The 19,483-nt window shown below is 37.1% G+C and overlaps 1 protein-coding gene across 3 annotated transcripts in view; it reads right to left on the bottom strand.

Annotated features, from left to right (window-relative positions):
- Positions 1-19,483, bottom strand: part of PREX2 (phosphatidylinositol-3,4,5-trisphosphate dependent Rac exchange factor 2) — a 171,691-nt gene that overhangs the window by 94,594 nt on the left and 57,614 nt on the right. For all 3 annotated transcript variants that reach the window (XM_036400614.2, XM_054514457.1, XM_036400606.2), the window contains 6 exons: positions 18,535-18,668; positions 16,390-16,493; positions 8,512-8,661; positions 5,767-5,911; positions 4,114-4,214; positions 239-342 (listed from right to left, as the gene is read on the bottom strand). In XM_036400614.2, coding sequence (XP_036256507.1) covers positions 239-342; positions 4,114-4,214; positions 5,767-5,911; positions 8,512-8,661; positions 16,390-16,493; positions 18,535-18,668 — 738 coding nt within the window. The remainder of the gene's footprint in view (positions 1-238; positions 343-4,113; positions 4,215-5,766; positions 5,912-8,511; positions 8,662-16,389; positions 16,494-18,534; positions 18,669-19,483) is intronic.

Raw genomic sequence — 19,483 nt, 5'->3', positions numbered from 1 at the left:
CCTGCATATGAAACCACTGAATAGCAACTATAACTACACAATAGTAAACTGTAATTTTGTATCTAAAATGTGCAAAAATTAACCAAAAGCTTACAAATAGAAAACTGAATTTGATTCACATAAATATAGAGTGGTAACTGTGAGGGGATGTTGTTTATCCCAGCAAATCTTACATTACTTTTCAAGCAGAATCTCAGTTTCTGATGTGTTCTTTCTAATAGCAACTTTTATTCTGTACCTTGGAGATGACATCCTGCATCTCATTTCTGGGATAGTATGTTCCATCATCATATCGGAATCTGTACAGCATGTGTTCAGGTTTGAATTGGTGCTTATCTGTAACTAAATTAAAAGGAAAAAAAGGCATTGTTAGATGACTTTCTGAAGAAACCAAGGAGAGAGAAGAAGGTCAGTATCATTTCTTCCAATAGGAGCCCTAAACACATCAATAGGTACATTTCAAACAGGGAGGCCAGGAAGCCCAGTTAGATCATCTGCCCTAAGCTCCTTTAAGCCACTGGTGACAATATATCTTACAACATTTAAGTAGTACAGAAGAACACAAACGGTTTCAAGTCACAGGGCAAAGAATAAGGAGGACAGTCAGGGGACAGCATGAAAAATGAGGCCCTCAAATCCTTTTAGTCTTCAGTGCTTTTGCAGAGCTTATCTAGCAAATAGCCAAATAAGACTTATTTTGTAACTATTCATATTATTCTTCCACATTATTTTCTGTCCTCATTCTTGATGAGGCCAATCTCAGATGATTCAGTAAATATACAAACAACACATTTGACCAGTCATGCAGTGGGAACACAGGAGAGAGGAACATCTCCTTCTACATACAGCCACCTAAACATTCTAAGTGCAAGAGACTGGCAATTATTATGAAGATGCTGATAATCTATTTCCCCATCGACCTGGGAAAAAGGATGTTTACAGGTGGAATTCCAGAGTTTCACAAGATTCTGGCAACAAACCTCACAACTTAAAGTGTTTTGTGAAAGCAAGTCATAGCATAGGATACAAAAGTTCTCCTGGAAACTGCACAGCTGCAAATCTTTCTGAAAAACAGCTGATCCATTTGATGGTTGAGGACAGGCTTAGGCATTAGCACCATCCTAAGATAACTGCTTTATTAATTACAGCTTCACTTGCAGTTGTAAGTTAAATTTTGAAAGTCAATTTACATGTCATCAACTGATAAAGGAGGGTGCTGTAATGTCTTCATTTATCAGAGTAATACACCTGAGAGAGTTAGGTAATTCTGTGCATGCCTTCCTATAACAAGTGACTAAGCCATCATACATAATCCTCTTCCAAAAATTTAGTTAGGCATCATAAAGTTTGTATAGTGAGGTGCCTTTCATCTGTGTCGTTTTTCATGCCCCTTCAAGCTCCTCAGTATTTCCACACATCATCTGATACACAGACATAAAAACTGAACTTCATATATTAAGTGTCATGTGCAAGAGCAAAATAACATCTCTACCTGCATTTGATATATCAACTAATAGTAAAGCCCAGGACACTATTCCAATTGCCTTGAACTGATGGTTATTCAAAATAATTCCTAAGCTTTTTCACATATCATTGCCTCTAAATACATGAGATACAGACTACAAAATTTTCACATATAACGCCTAACACAAGTATCTATGTGAATTTTAATGGATTGTGACCATTTAACTAAAAAAAAAAAAGTCTTCTAGCTCTATAATTGAAAAATATTCCTACTGTTGAAGAAAAATAATGCATTCCAATAGATTAACAAATAAAAAGAGTTTTTTCTAATCAGCAAGTTCTGAAAATAAAAAAAACACCATCAAGACAGTTTTGCCTAAAGCCAAATTATTCCTCAGTCTTACAGGGATGTGCTGGGAGGAAACCAGGATGACAAAGCACCTTTCCTTTCTTGCATGCCCATGACAGACAGAGGAGGCTATGCCCTCTGAAGAACACATGTACCACTTTGTCTCTGCAGTCCCAACTTGCCACAGTGTGCCAGAAACTAAGGGAGTAGCTCCACAGAGCTGGGACTTGCTGGGTTTCAAAAACTTAAGCTCAGAAAATGCTTCATTACCACTAAAATAAGGAAGGCCAAGTTGCTTTGTGTGTCTTTTCCAACACTGTACCCACATTTATGCTGGGATAGGTATTTATATGGCATATGCTACGAAAAGGGAACTGACCAAGATTTAAACTGGTCTTTTAATTTTTTTGCCAAGGTAATTTAAAATCAGATCATTACATCAGTCCAAGGAACTGCACAGCCACGTAAATACCTATTCATTTTAAAACTGATATTCAGTTTATTTTTTAACTACAAAGCTCCTTAATCCATTGAGACAAGGTTTCCATCTCTAATCAGCTGCAGCAAGAGGACAAAGTACCTCACTCCATTGAATGGTATCAGTCATTTCAGATATCAGAGAATTCCACAAGGTAGATTTAAAATAGCAGCATACAAACAGATTTTTCCCCTTATATAAAAGTGGAGGGGGGAAAAAAAGGAAAAACTGTAACTTTTCTGCTTGCTAGAGTTCACACATCAGGAAGTACAATAATGTCCATCACAACATGAGTCTGTCACTGCTAGAATGAACTCCAGCACAGTGACAATAATGGCCAGCCTACTGAATATGCAAGCTCTCAACAAAGGCCTCTACAATATTTGCAATGTAAATAACAGCCAAACGTTCTTCCTCCCTTGCTCCCTCTGCGAAAACAGATGGTTCATTCAACTTTATTTTAGGAATGCTATTTTCAGTGAACTACAGCTGGATTCACTATTCAAAGTAGCATGTCTGGCTCACATTTCTATGCTCTAATATAATTACCCTTTTATCTCTGAAGTTACACAATATTCATTTAACTTTGCATTGAGAAAATCTATGGGTGTATTTAGGATATAAATTACAAGATCAGGAGAAGAATCTCTGGCAACAGAATCATTCCATTGAAAACAGTTCAGTGTGTGTAGTAAACATAATAGCATCTGACATGTGAATGATTGTGGAAGAAAATAATGTAGACTGACATTAAAGAAATGATGACTACATGACTACTGATTAATAACCTCAATATTCTTCCTCCTACTTTGCATATGTTTAAAACACACACAACTCAGTGGCACTATGTTTCTCCCACTTTCTTTCCAGTCAAGGACACTAAAATCATGGCAAAGAACTTAAATTAAGTATTAAATTAGTTGCTGGCTGGACTACAGAAGTATTAAAATGTGTATTATCAAAGATTCCATCTAAATTTACACCCTGGATCTATGATGGCATGGTAACTAACTTGACAGCTTTGTTTTGAGTGACTGTACCTATGATATCAGATTCTGTAAAACATGGCTTCAAACAAGTTTCTCCAGCTTACTTATATGGTCCTGTTAAACTCTACCTTGTAATAACAACAGAAATAAGGACATGTTCTAGTAGGAGAAAAATGTTGCCAATGCAAACTACCTGCAGAAATCAAACCTTCTTACTGGCTAAAAAAAAATGAACCCTCTGAGTGATACTTTTCTCCACAATAAACTAAATTCAGAGAGTTGACTGCAGATTTCAGCATCAAAATATCAATTTTAGTAACTATACAATGTAGTGAAGAGAAGGCCTTAAAATGCAAAAGATTAAACTGTTGGGTTACATATTCATCAGCTCCACTTGTAACATCTAACAGATGAGTAGGCACACTTATCAAAACAGCCAGCTGTGACTCACTGTCATGTAAAATTCTTAGTTGAACACCTTCCCTAAAATGCCTGGCCTTAATAAAGGTTAGAATCCTTACAAGTAGCGTACTATTCTGTGTTTCCCCAGAATTTCTTTTTGCTTACAAAAGAACAGCAATGTTTCTCTAGGTCCTTTTTCCCTGAGGCTATGATCCCAATAGCAGAGAGAAAATCTGATTAAATCAATGGAGCATTTCCCAGTAAATCTGCTATGGAATGGACAATGGCCCCATGAGGCCCCTGGAAGGATATAATGCAGATTCCACAAGCTGTCTTGTGTTAACAAGACCATCTTTTAGTCAAACAAACATTAAGTCCATTCTAGTTACAATTATCTTGAAAACAAGTAAGTTAAAATTAACTCCATTTACCGTGGTGAATAATGCCGTTCTCTAGTAAAGCTTGGCCAAGATGAACACCTTCTTCAGACTTGTGTATCTCTCCAATTTCCAACAGCCAGGACACAAATTCACTGAAAAAACAGATAAAGAAAACAATCTTTACATCGCATTCCACCAGATCTTCTGCATGTTCCTCTCCATTACTAGTGTTTCTTACTATTCTTGTAAATGATTCTTTAGCCCAATGATCCTCAAAACGTCGTACCACCTTTAAAAAAAACTCACTCTTTACAGCTTTTATTTTGACATAACCACAAACAGTTTCCCATGAGATGTCTTTTCTGCTCTGATGTTTTCCATGCATGAAGTTAAGCTGGCACGTAGTAAAGATTTTTCATGTTTTCTGGGATATCCTCAACTGGCATAGCTGTGTTTGGTAAGACAGACCAATATAGGGCAATCCCAGGCATTCCTACTGCACCTGTCCAGGGCAGGCATGCCATGGTGGCAGAATAAAACCAAAGGATGACAGAACAGTACGCTTGTTACTTCCAAGGCGTCTCAAACATATTGACATCCAGAGCATATATACCAAGTATATATTTATGTGCAGAAAATGCCTGGCTTCTACCAAAGCAAAGCTGATGCAGCTCAGAAACGTTGGATCTACAGCACATAAGATGTGCATGTTACAAATCAGAAGTAAAGTGCAATGAGGTAGTGCAATCTTCACATTCATGGGTTTTAACTGGTGACCCTGGGACCAGCAGAAGCATTCTTCAGAACAGTTCACTCCAAAGACAGCACTGAAAAGAAGCCATTTGATGGTAGATTTAAGTGGCTACTCAGCATGAGTGTGTTCTTCACCTGCATCCAACAACTTCACTGAGGAAACATGATACTACCATAACTTATGGTAGAAGTTTGGTAGAATCATGAATCTTAATCTTAATTTAATTCCTCTTCAACTGTGTCACTTCTGACAGCACATAAGAACCTCCCAAGTTTTATTACCCATTTTGAACCTAGTGGTATCTTCTCAACAACTTTTTTGTGCAAAACAAGCTATTTTATAAAAATGCTTTTCACACTTAACTTATGGTTGTAAGTACTTATCTTATAGCCAAATAAAATAAGTGATAACTCTTCTGTCTCCCAAATGATTTTTTTTTCATAGACACATTTTAAGGCCATCTATTTATTTTTCAGTCTTCTCAAGCCATAGGCATAATAAGGCACTGTAAACATCCTCCTGATAGTTTAAACATGTAAACCTCATTTACTAACTCTGTTCCTGACCTTCAAGCAAGAGGACAGAAGCTGTTTTAAGAGACAAAGATTACTTAGGTGGAATAAATAAAATTTTACACTACGAACTAGTAATTCCAGAGAAAATGAATTTTAAAAGTCAGGAATTATTTTTTGAGAGAAACTAATTCACTTGATGCATTTCCATATTTTCATCATGCCCTCTGGAGCCCTGTCTCTTTAACAGAACTACTTTGCAAAATGAGAACACATTCATAAATTTCAGGCAGACCATTTTACATTCTGGCTAAATTCTGTGAGGCAAATAGGCCAAACAGACATTACAAATGAAGTGCAGTTTCTACAGAATCCCAAAGAAGATTTAAAATGTGGGTTCAGACAGCAAAAATTCATGCTAACAAATGCATATACTACCTTCCAAGAAAGCATTTGGGGAAAGTGGTTAATTTCCTCTTCCTGTCTTTGATGAGATTCCCTTGTTTGCACATCATTTTGTACAATCTTTCTCCTTGCTCAGAGATCATCACCCAAGTGTCCTGTTCCATGCCCAATTTTAAACCTGCCAAAAATGCATTAACATATTATGAAGCCATATTGCCATGGTATCTCAGTATCTTCCCTGAAATGGAAAAGCAATACTGATACTTTACATCGAAAAAAATTGAAGAGCTGGTTTTCATTATTTTCTCATGATTAAGTTAAACCACAAACATCTGATCTTCATAAAGCCTAACCAAAATATATTTTTCTCACAGAGAAGTTAATTTGTTAGTCTATCTACATCACCATTTATTTTGTAGTAATAACAGACACCAGTATATGAACATTTGCAAGGGAGTAGTCATGTCTTCACAAGTGTAAAATAAGGAGCCTTGGTTTTGCACTTACCATGTGATAATAAAAAGAACTTCACTGAAAGGAATATTTTTCAAATTTCCAGTTAATAGCAGTAACAAGTTATCAGGTATACATATGCTAGTTTCACATAGATAATTCACCCCTTTTCCACAAAAGCTTTCAGGCTTGGCAGGGGAGTTGGAACTAGATCTTTATGGCCCTCTTCAACCCAAGTCATCCTATGATATTCCATCTGAGTAAGGGTCTGGTACTTCTTAAGTTCTGAAAATACAGCCTGAAGAAATGTGTCTGTCATGAGAAGCTAACCATGGAACAGAACAAGGATTGTCTCTCATCATCCATGAGCCAGATAGCAGTGATGTCACACAAACAAATAAAACTTGGAGTACCCCAGGGAAAAGAAAACTTAACTAATATACTACTTCTGGAGCTTATAGGATATTGATGCTGTTATTTGTATTGACATTTCAAGTAAGGTCATCACAGCATCATCAATCTTAAACATGACCACGTTTGAAATAAATTTCTAACTTGCTGAATGCCTCAGGGGTTTACAGGAAAGCCATCAAATTGACAGAAAATTTCTGCAAGAAGTTTCCAATACATTGTGATTTCCTCTAGCAAGCAAATACAGTCTACAAAGTGGTCTTAGTTTATAATTTTATTACAAAAGATGAAAACTCTGCTAAATCACTTAATTCAGAGCATACTTTCAGCTCCTTTTTGTTCAGCTTCTGCTACATGGATTCCAAGTAAAAGTAGAGGTTTTGTTTCTCTCAGTCCATTGAATCTCTGAGTCTTCCAACTCATTTGGTTTTTAACAATTCTGTGTTGCTGTCTGAATCTATGAGAGCCTCATCTCTTCCTGGTTTCATGGTTTTCTCCTGGGTGGCAAACCCACTGAGAGCATCAGGACCTGAAAGCTTCCACAAATCATAGAATGCCAAAACCCTAAGACATGTAATTGCTTTGGGATGGCTACCTCAGACCTCCAGCTTGCCAAAGTTTAGCTCCAACTCATTCTATTACCAGCTGCTCAGTTGATTAGTGTGAAAAAGTAAGAATTCATCAACATAAAATACTACTACTTACTCTTTGTATTTCTTGCCTAAAGCATCGAGAGCCTAAGGGAGACATGAAACTTAACAGAGAAGTAAGATTTACTGAAAATGTTTTAGTCAGTTCCATACAAGGTCCTACACAGAAGCAGACAAACCTCGGGTTTTCACATTTGGAACTATGTCTACCACACTGCTTTTTCATTTTTTAAACATTTTTCATATTATAAAAGTGTTGACAGTTTAGACATCTAAAGCATCTTTTTAGCTTTTCTGCTACAAATTCCTGCTGATACTACTGATTAGCCAGTGCTGAGACACCCTACTTGAAACTCTGATCCTACAACAGATTCTAGAACATCCAGTATTCAATATTAAAAGATCAAAGAAAATATTGTTAGTGTCCGTCTACAACAGAGGCACAAACCAACAGTTACTGCAACAGGCGATGGAAAATCTACAAAAATCAGGAGAAGAATCACAGATCTAAATTCAAGGTCATATTTTCTTTCAACATCAAGGCTCCAAATAGCATTACTAATTAGGATATTTGGGCTTTCAAATGAAATTAGCTCCAGAAAATTACTATGCATCATCTTTCCCTGCTTCTACTTGGTGCTGGGTTCATCTTGAACATGTGAAGTTACTTGAGATCAGGATTATATTTCATCCAAGTATTCTTCTGCCTTAATTCAGTTACTCAGAAAGATAGTAGTTTTCCAAAGGTGATTGGAAATGGTGATTACTTTCTCAGGTAGGAGGCAATACATCCAAGATGGAGCTGCGAATGTGTTGTGTACAATTTCAGTTTGGATCATCTGCATTAAGATCCAACGCGAAAAGCCTGCTCATTTCAGTGATTCCAATGGCCAGTCACAAAGGAAATCAGTGCATACAAATCCCATGAGGCATTTAGGATAGAGCCTCAGATATCACAAATCATGATAATACACTGGTCTCAATGAATTTATGACAATTTATACTGGTTGAGGATAAACTGTAAAATCACAGATTAAATCATCTCCCCATTTCTCAAACAGCATTTACTACCAGCATATATGATTCAAGACATTATGCCCTTCCCAGTACAAGTTTGATTCATTTTTCCCAGACTGGTATTCATAAATCTTCAGCTGAACCTGACAGGACAAGTTTGCCTACCAGCTGGTTTTGCTTTATACCTCAACATAAAAATACAGTATGGCTTTCTGGCAGAGCAACACAAGGAAGTTTATTGACCTACCTTTTCTTCTCTCTCGCTCTTTCAAAATAGCTTCCAGCCATTCTTGCTTCTCTTCAGGGGTTTTTGCCATGCATACAAACCATTTATTCTTTGCAGTGTTGTGGATCTTCCAGCCATTAATAACGGTGTGGCCACTGCTGTGGTAGTCAGCTGGGAATAGATAAAATTGTTTAAAGAGCATCAACTCAAAAAAAAAGCAATAGCAATAGTTGCCACAATTACTAAAAACTTATCAGCGCGCATAAAAGCCCAGAAAATACAGAAGGATAAAAATTAATCTAACATTATCTGTGCCACTGTCAACTATGTCATAACTTAATAATCTGTAGTTTTAATTTTTGTAAATAGTGTCCTTTGTAAAGTGTAACAGAGATTTGCCTAGCATATGGAAGAAGGTATTAAGTCAACACTAAAATAGGCAGAGTCCTATTAAAAGAAAAGATAACAGTACTTTGGAGTACTTTTGTGTTAAACTGAAATAAATAATTCCTTAAACAAGCAGCTTTGTTCTTTTCCCCCTTAAATTACTGAGTTGCTATGATGACTGACTTGATTTACTATTAAGCGTAAAAAAGGACTAATATACGGGGTGGGGGGGGAAGGGGGGATACAATTTCAATTTCACAAGTAATCAAAGCACAGACATTTGGAGTACCTTTACTGGTTACCTAAATAAGCAAGTATCTACCCTTACTAGTTTAAACAAACTGGAATATAATAAAGATGTTCTGATCTAAAAACCAAACGCATAATTCCTGAAGTATGTTCCTAACAGCCTCATGTTTGATGGGCACATTACAAAGGTAAGGGTTGCTGATGCTCTTAGATAACTAGAACTCCTGACATGTAATATGCAAAAATGTCTATGCTATAGAAATCAAATTATTTACTATTTATTACTCTATATTTACCTCTATAGCAATTTATTTTACCATGCTAGTCCATAAATCTCATTCAGAAATTCCAAAACTAATCCCCTAACTATCCTTCACTAGGATTACATGAATTTCCTGGGGGAAAAAATTGTGAGGGATAAATGCCTTATGATAAGAAATAATCTTTTTTTCATAAAACACAGACTAAAAAACTAGAGCTAGCAACTACAATACAAAACACTAAGAAAAATCAAAGGTCAATATTTTCTCACCACAAACCTTCATTAAGTGGCAAAAAAGTCCTAAGGCCAACCCTGAACTAGTGCAATAACTACACAGCTTTTCATTTAGTTGTTGTGTTGTGTCTGTATAAGTTGGACTGTTCTGTTCCCCTTTATCATGCAATGGTTCTGCCCTGGTTCTCCCCTCCCTCCTTTGTGCTGCCCGTTATCCCAACTCCTCCCCAGGCACCAGGAACTGAAGCGGTGCAGCTGGAGAAGGATCTATTGTCCTTCTCGGCTGTCCCGGCTAGCTATCCAGCACCGCTAGCAGTACGGGAGCACTATCCCGATCTCCGTGGTTTGGGACAACACCTGAGGCAAACGCTCTGTGCTATGACAGCAGTGCTACCTTGTGGTAGGACGTGGCTTGGCTTGTGGCTACAGTCAGCAGAAACAAGAGAGCGCTCTCCAGCTGTGGTGAACCCAGGTTTATTGGGTCCCAGGGGAAACCAACAACCAAAGAGAATGAGGGCAGGGTTGCAACAGCTTATAAGGAGGGAGGGACACAGGGGAGGAGTCAGTCCTTGAACGAATAGGGTTTCAGAGGGGAGTGGGATACAAAAGACTGACTTAGGGAAAACCCCAATGGGGATAACTTGAGGGTGGGGCCCCAGCCCCTGAGCCAATCACTCGACACTCTAGCTGGAAGTTTCTAGAGTTCTAGAGAGAAGGGTGGGAGCACCAAATGACGGACAGGGCACCGGGGAGGGATTTGAGAAAGGGTACATTGATCTCCAAGGCAACTGCGGAGGAGTTGGGATAACTGGGAGCACAAAGGAGGGAGGGGAGAACCAGGGCAGAACCACCACATGATAAAGGGGAACAGAACAGTCCAACTTACACAGACACAATACAACATTTAGTAAATACTTTTTCAGCCCTATTTTTTATGATGAGATTTTCTGAAACTGAAGCCCTGCTGAAATGCTTGCTAAGATTTATCATAAATCTTAGCAGACATGCTAGTATCCTTTCAATAACTTTGCATTTTAATTAGATGGAGAGCAGCCAAGCTTTGTGTAATGGGCTGGGAAATGTCAGGAACTACTAGAAAATCATGAGACTGATGGCTAATTTCTAAACCAACAAAACTTTCTGGTACTCAAAGCACGTAAAAAAGTGCAAGAAAGTCTATGACAGGGGAAGAAATGAAGTTATTTTTCCAACATCATGTTTATGCCACTCAGTTATTTATCATATTTTTATTTGCATAGCCTACACATAGTATCCTTTGTTCCTTTAAAAACATTGTTTCTTGAAAATTACCTATCATACTGTTTATGCGGTCTTAGAAAATCAGACCCAAAAGTCAAGGACAAGAAATAAGTTTCAGACAGAAACTCTCAACTGACAGACTGCAGACCTTTGGGGATCAGAGGCAGAAGCACTACTGGAGGAAGTTAAGGTTCCTTTGTTTATTTATTAAGTTAGAGGTGAATACATATAAAAATACAGGGTCACAATTTCCCTGTGGTTTTTGTTACTGTATGTTATCAGCACAAGACATGTGTAGGGAAATGATTACTGGTTCACTGAACCATAGCAGTTAAAATTGTGGCCAAAAAAAATCAAAAATGAGGGCTCAGACTTACAAATGGATTCAGATTGCCCCACTTTGGACTAAAATTTGGTGTCAATTAGTAGCTTAATTCAGAAAAGAAAATGGTTTGTCCAGACACTTGAATCTCTCAATGTAGAAATTACTTTTTAAATATGCAGCTTCCTTGGCCTCTGAGGATTTGTAACTGCAGGGCAAGGAGCACCCCAGCTGTTTGACCACACTCACCCTATTCCACCAGAAACTCACAGAATTCTGGGAAAGGCCCAATCACCAAGCTAACAAGCTGTCTAATGTATACAAAGGGCACTGAGCTCAGGTAGACAAAAACACGTAGCTGTTGTCCAGCTTTGCTATAGTAACACACTGCAGTGATGCCCACTTGGACTTCAGCCTCTGTCTCCAACTGCAACATGTCTGCTTTCTCCCTTGCTCTTCACACTCCCTATGACAGCAAGCAATCCTCCAAGGCTCCCATGAGCAATTTGTTCTCCCCAATACACCCATGTCCCTAGTCAAGAGCAGTTCAGCATTACACTGTCATCCCATACAAACTCCTACCTTCTTTGACCTGGCTATTGGGCAAAATCTGGTCAAGAGCAGCTGGCCAGCCAGGAGGTCTGCATGTCCTGCCTGCCCAGCTGCTCTGCACATCTGCACACTCTTCACATCAATGCAATCACAGCTGGCAGCCAGGCTAAACAAAGAATTTCAAAACCTGACATAATGGTTACAGAAGGAAGAAGAGCACGAGACTGCTGTTTGCACCATTCAAAGTCTGAATGAGCAGGATCAACAAATCATTAAACCTACAACTTCCCGAGGAAAAGTGATGAAAGATGACATCATCTTTTAATGTGACTTGGTAATACATTACAGCTTGTAATTTGAACTGCAATATATTGTTCAAAATTCAAGACTCATATCTTTGAGTGATGAATAAGAAGCAATTTGTTGCAGCCATATACAAAAGGATTTTCCTCTTCCCTTAAAAAAAAGAAACCAAAGTCTCTCTACTGAAGTACTTTTACATTTCTTAGAGGTTCTTAGGAGCATCAATGTTCAGAAATACCAAGGAAATAATTTCTGCACAATATCAACTGACACCCTCCATGTGTACTTTTTGATGCAGTTTCTAACTACTTTTATCATGTCACCTTTTTTCTATATCATGCCTCAGCTCAAAACTAGAGAGGACAGAACTGCTATACTGGAAGCAAACACAAATCTGCTATTTCCTAAGTCTCAAGCGCTTTTCTTCATAAACTAAGTACCATTCATTTAATGGCTGATGAATACCTTTAGAAATGTATTTTTCTCTCAAAAGTGAATTTTAGAAACTGGTACAGAAAAAAGAATACAATTACTATAAAACCACCTTTCTAATACTTGCAAGTGATTGTGCAGCCACATTATTTTAAGATCATAAACAGTTGGCCCTGATAAGTAATATGCATTCCACTTTAATCAGTGCAATCAAGAAAAAACAGAGTGCTCCATGGTGCTGAAACAAAAAAAGAAAGCTGACACCAACTGTACTGCTCAGCCAAGGCCTAATTTCATCAAAGAAAAATTGCTTTTCAGAAAAAGCTTTGTTAATTTCTGTAGGCACGTCATTAGCATGATAATAAACCACACTGGGAATCTGTTTTGCTATTTCTATGCTTCTACTCACAAACAACGAAGATTACATTCCTACATCTATCAATGCTGGAAGCAAATACTCTCAGTTGCCCTATTCCCTGGAGCTCCATGGTTCCTTATATAAAGTGAGCAGGGGATCCCAAAATCTGCAGTAAGGAACTGTGGAAGTATCATCCAGACTCAATAGTCTTTGATGTCTTTAAAGAGATTCATCTGGAGTGCATGACAAAGAGTCCTGCACAGATATGAAAATATAAGCACTCTGCATCCAGAGCTTCCACTCTAAATCAGGAATTACAGAAATTGATAGGTAATAGATGATGAAAGAGAATAAAATAATACAATACCAAAAAAGCTTATGCAAAGCTATTGTGAGTGACACTAGGACAACCATATCACTCCTCTTGGGAAGACAATGAGACAAAAAGAAAACAGCAGAATAGTACTGGGCTACAGCTCCAACATGGATGACTACAAGGGATGAGAAACAAAACATCTGGGTGGAACAAATGAGAACAGCAAAGAAAGCAGGACAGACAAAGGTTAAAGAAGGACATCATGATCTTAGTGAAAGAAAAAATATCTGTGTGAGGAGAGGGAACACAGAAGTCTCACAAGGAAGGAAAAGAACAGGTCGAGTTAAATAAAAAAAAAAGTAGGGTGACAAGAAAAAGGCAGAAAGATGTCACAGGCCAGGGAATTAACACAGAAATGTCTGCATTTCAAAGAGAACCACAGAAAGTAGGGATGAAATAGCAGAAATTAAAAGGAATAATAAACTTGAGGATATTGAATAAACTGAAATGGAAAAAGAGAAAATGTGGTGCTAAGGAAAAAAATGCAGGTAAAAAGAGTCATAGCATGGTTTGGGCTGAAAAGGCCCTTGGAAATAACCTGCACTGAGCAGGGACGTTTTCAGCTAGATCAGGTTGCTCGGAGCTCCATTCAACCTGACTTCAAATGCTTCCAGGGATTGAGCATCCACCAACTCTTTAAGTTAGAAATCAGACTAATCAAACTATTAATGATGTCACAGAAGTGTGGAAATAAGTATAGATTCTGGAAATAATATGTATATAAAAGTGAAAAGAACTGATATGGCTCAAGAGAGCAAGGGGAAGGAAGCATGAACCCTCCAGGACTGGGTACAAGGTTATAGGAAATGGGGACAGTAGCCAAATTTCCTGGGGCTGAAGGAAATCAGACAACTGGTGTCTGCATAGAGGAAGACTATTTGTGCTTAGCCACATTATAATTGAAGATTCATTGAGGAAGAAACAAACAGGCAGGAAGAAAAATGAACAGTGCAAAAAAGACCAAGGACTGAATGGCTAGAACAAGTAAATGAAGAAAGGTAGGACAGATGGAGGATCAAAGAAACATTTCCTAAAGCCAACACAAAATGCATGACAATATGTGGGGAGGAGTCAGTTAAAGATGAATAGTTACAGAATTCTTGGAATATTCATCAGGAAGAAGATGGTGGGTATAATCCTCTGGACACAGTAATGTTAACACTCAGAAGCAAAGAGATGCTGTCTTAGAAAGTGACATGATGCAAACAGGGAAACTGCCTTTTATTTCTAAAGCACATTTAGGAAGATGAAAGAAAATAAATGAAAGGAAGTCAAACAGTACATGACAGGAAAGACTGAAATAATCAACTCTCTTTTTTGCATAAACAAAACCTGAGATTTTATACAAATAAAGCTAAACGCTGGGCAGTGATACAGGCTGGAAAAGGGGAATAGCAGGGTAAAAAATATTGAATAAAATATATTCAGCTCAAAGAGGCATGAAGAAATTCACTGCAGTGTACCTATAGATAGCTTGAAATCACTAACTAAATCAGTGTGCCTGGTGAAGGACATAACCCAAAACAGATGTCAAGGAGTTCTTACAAAAAATGTCTGGTAAGCAAAGACAATGAATCAAGTGTGACACCACAGTGCTCTACCTTATGTTCAGCATTTTTCACCATTTTCATGAATAGCTTAAATGGTTTAGTGGTAAGATTGTCCATGGAACGAAGTCAAGAAGCATTGCAAGAGCTTTGGGGAACAAGATGTGAATTCTGAATACTTAACAAATTGTACAAATGGTAAGATATAATTGCTTTCTTTTCTGTACTGAAGTTTTCAGTTCTACTCTCAGACATTAATACGTTATAAAATATAACGGGATAGGCACCAGTACTGCACAAAATGCTCTGCTCTTCTTGAACAATGAAAAATAATGCTCTCAGAAGAGCCAAACAATCCTGGGATTAGTAGCAGACATCCCATGCTGCAGCACTACAGTAATTATTCTAGCACTGGTAAAATTTCAGCTCTAGACACTGCAGTCATAAATTCCAAGCATTTATTAATGTAATTTCTTTATAAAATTTAATGTGAATGACAAAAGACAGAAGCAAACTGATCAAAACACTAAATCCAAAGGACAAAAATAAAATTATAAAATAAGAAATAATAAAATAAAAACACGCCACATGAGAAAAGGTTGAAAGAATTTAAAATACGAGATGGAGGAAAGAGACAACAGTCTTCCAATAAACTATTTTGTTGCAATAAGAACAATAGTCCTTTTTTTCTCCAAGTCACTTCTACTGCCTACTCTGTAAAACAAGAAGTGAGCAAACTATTTGCAACACAAGGAATACAAAACAGAAAAAAAAATTAAAGAAATATTCAATTCCTATTAAATTTACATAGAAGTAAATTCATTGTTATTAAGGCTCAATTTTAGAACAAATTTACATTGAGAAATGCTTGGAATCCATAGTAGAGGACAAACCTAACACTATTTTAAAATACCAGGAAAAGCAATATATAACTCACAGAAATTCCCTCCAGACTTACATATTTGCTATTCCACTACAAGTTTCACCACTTTTTTTTTTTAGCTCTACATTAAAAAAGCCCAAAATATTTTAATTGCAAAAAAAAATGTAATTATTGTTAAGCTCAAAGGTTAAACTCAAGTTTCTAAAACAAAAGTTGACATGTCTAAGAATACTTTGGGTTTTCAGTCTACTGATGTATGTCATGAAAATTTCAAGTAATCTTATGGCTTATATCCCTAAAGACACTTTTAAAAAACCTTCCTTATGTCACAATTTAATCATTTATAGTGTTTCATCCCAGTAGAGGTAGGTTTTCCACTTGCTGTTATATACATACCATGTACCTAAGATAAGTTCTTTAAGAGTGCTGTAATGCTGTAAAGTGAGGTTAAATATGTAATTTCAGTTGAGCAATAAACGTCACCTTATTTTATTACTCTGTTCGTGTAAGCATAAAATACTCACCTATGGCTGCCCAGCTAACAATGGATGAAAGCAATGATGTGTCACAGAAGCAGAATTTTGATATTAATAAACAGTGCTTTTAAAGCAGCATCTTCCTCTTTCCTTCTAAATATAAGGAGCATCCTCCGTTCTCAAAGAAATTATGGAGCTGCATTTGATTTCATCACCTCAAAAGACAGCTCTGGAAATGAGCCACACAAATTTACTCACCTGTTCCATCATCTACGTTCTCCACTTCCATCACTTCCGTGTTTATTCTGCCCCGGAAAAGGTAACGGTGGCCATCTGTAGATGCTTTGCTGTTCTTCAATCTCCTGAAAAAAGAGAGAGCAGAAGAGAACATCATCCATTCCCTTCTTGCATGTTTCTACACTGCTACCTGTACATGCAGCATTTGGAGACCATTGTAAGGATCTTAATATCTGTGCAATTGGACTGTGGAAACCACTGCTGAATGGGACACTGCTGATGGAAATGCAAAGATGCTACAGCTGGTAAGAGTCAGCTGCAAATTCCTGCCTGAATGAGAGCTCATTGGAAAGTCTCGTTCTGTAAAAGCTCTGCTCCAATACTTTGGTACCTATATGCTGTTGTCTGCCATCCAAGACAAAAAAGGAGAGCCTTTCCTCCTAAGCTGATGTGGTCTCCCTGTTAGTCTAGAAATTCAGCAAGGGGGTAATGTGACTGAAAAAAATTAAATGAGAACATCTTTGGGTAGAAATATTGACCTATGTATGTTAGCATCATAAGTGGGATTTATGTAGGGAAGAAAGAAGGCAACATCTTTCCTTCCTAATGTAAGGGTTAACAGAGAATTGTAATTAAGGAGTGCTGAAGTTTGAGGCAGTTTCACTGCGATATGTTCCAAAGCACTTTGCATTGCTGCAACTGTTCCCAGTGAAGCCAATGCCTTTGGAAAGCCCCAGTTCTAGACAGCTTTTCACACCTCAGATAAGCCAGGGATTATTGTCTATCCATTTTTGCCTACAATGATAATTAATACTGTATATCAAACAAAGGTCAGTTCCTAAGAATTAAGGATCTCTTGAATTTTGACCTTCATCCTCTCCAAAGAGGTACTAATTGTCAGAAAACGACCTGCCTCTCAATCATTACTTTATTACTGTTTTATCAGTAACTCTACTACACCATAAATTTGTTATTCAAAAATTGAGTAACACATTAAAAATACAAAGAAAGCAAAAATGCAAAACCAGCATAAAGCATAATGTTTCAGCATTACACATTTTTTCCATCCAAAGTGAGTAAATCCAATAGCTCTACTGAGTTTTCAAACTAGAAACTCAAATATAGTATTCCATGTTTACACCAACAACTCTGCCACAAAAGGATGATTAAAAATTACATAAAATATCTCATACCATAAAGGCAAGGCAATTTTGGTAAAATTACCAAAATACAATTTCTCTCTTTACATACTTGCCAATCAATATTTAAAGTCTCTTGCTGGAAATAATCAATTAATTTCCCATCTTAAACTTTGAAATGATATTCTAAATTGTGTTACTCCTATGTCTGCAGAGATGCCATCATGGTACCAGCCAAGAACATGACTGTTCAAAACTAAAGAAACAACAGGCAACCTTTCATACAGTTTGATACTTTCATCCAAAAGTGCATTTTAGTGAGAATATGGCTACAAAAATATGCAACTCAGTGGAGGACAACTGAAAAGATACTATGTAACCAGCAACTTATTTGTAATTGCTGGACAATAACAAATATCAGAAAATTTTAAAAGAACATGTATCATGCATCCAGGAATCTATCAAATGTCTACCCAGGGATATGTATTTAGTGGCTACTCTAAAACAACTTCTGGATTAAAGAGACAAATCTGAGCATCAAGAGAGATATTTGTACACAGGAGAACCCTTATTTCTCACAACATTATCTACAGAAGTTTTTTTACTAAACTAAGGAATTGCTCTTTGGGATGCAGCAAGCAGCAGCTTTCTGGTTGTTTTCCCAGATTACAAATACAAGGCATGAAACTCTTGAATATGTAGAGACTTATTTTATTGCACAAGCTACAATATTAATTTGTTTGAACTAAAAATTCAGACTATTTACACTTCCTAGAAGAGAGTGAGGCCATCACATATAACCTGCTGTGGAAGGCTGACAAAACAGATTCTTTTTCCCCACACTTCAGCACTAGGATCCTGCATCAATATAATTTTTTTTTCCAATTGCTTGAATTATATAGTTCTCTTTGGTTGATCAGTTCTTCTAAAAATGTTAACTTTTATGCTGTGGTTCTTAATGGAACACCATACTCGTGATTAGCTCTACTGTGAGAAAAACACATTACTTTTGAAAGTAATCATTTACCTGTGCTTTTTTTTGCAGTAGACCAGAAGATTATCAAAAAGAAAGAATATCCTCTCTTGGATATTTCCTGCTGAAATTTTCAGTAGTAGTCCACTTCGCAGCATTTCTGTACACGTGTCTGTGATGTTGGACCCCTAAAATTGAGTGGAAAGAGATGATTCTTTTAGTAAGAACTGAAGTACTTTGCATCAACGATGGAAAAGTTTCTTATACAAACTCACAAGTATAACAATTATCTGGAAAGAACAAGTCATGGTAATTTATTGCATTGTAATTATGCAATCATCTGTAATGATGCTTAATACTAGCTTTGTGAATAGACACAGTTTAATCACAAAAAGTTTCCAAATTATACTACTTTTGTGAAAAGACCTCTCCTGAAAATCAGGCCAACTTTATCCAATAACTCCTATCCTCAGTAACTTGATTCAGAAATGTCTGAAAATGGGGATTTACAATAATCTATGCCAAGATGAAATTGGAAACTGAAGCAACCTGGGACTTGAGCATCACTAAGGGTAGATAGTTCTACACTAGATTAGGCTAAGCGCAGAAACAAAAATTAAAAAACAGTAAGATATAAAAACTTGGGCAAAGCTAAGAGTGGCATGTGCAGCTAGGACTGTCTAGTATACTTCCTCCTAACCTACTCCAAAGACATCAGAATTTTGGTAAGGTTTAGATGTTTAGGATTAAACTTCCCATGTCTCATTTTTGCTTCAAGATAGATCATTCATGTGAAAAGGCTGTCAGGCATTTTCATAAAATTTAATAAAAGAGAAGGAACTTTAACGAAGGAAAATATTTTCAAAAAAAACTATGAAAAATTCATGGCCCTTCTATGTCTTGTAAAGAGAAATTTACCTCTCAAGGAAGCCTACCTTGAATTCTGAGGTGCATTTTGCTAGTCTGAAAAATCATGCTCCTGTGGGGCAGAGCTGCTGTCCAA

Source organism: Molothrus ater, chromosome 1 (genome assembly GCF_012460135.2).
Source record: "Molothrus ater isolate BHLD 08-10-18 breed brown headed cowbird chromosome 1, BPBGC_Mater_1.1, whole genome shotgun sequence".
NCBI classification, from domain to species: domain Eukaryota; kingdom Metazoa; phylum Chordata; class Aves; order Passeriformes; family Icteridae; genus Molothrus; species Molothrus ater.
The sequence above is the reverse complement of the archived record's forward strand: the minus strand, read 5'-3'. Positions and strand labels throughout refer to the sequence as shown.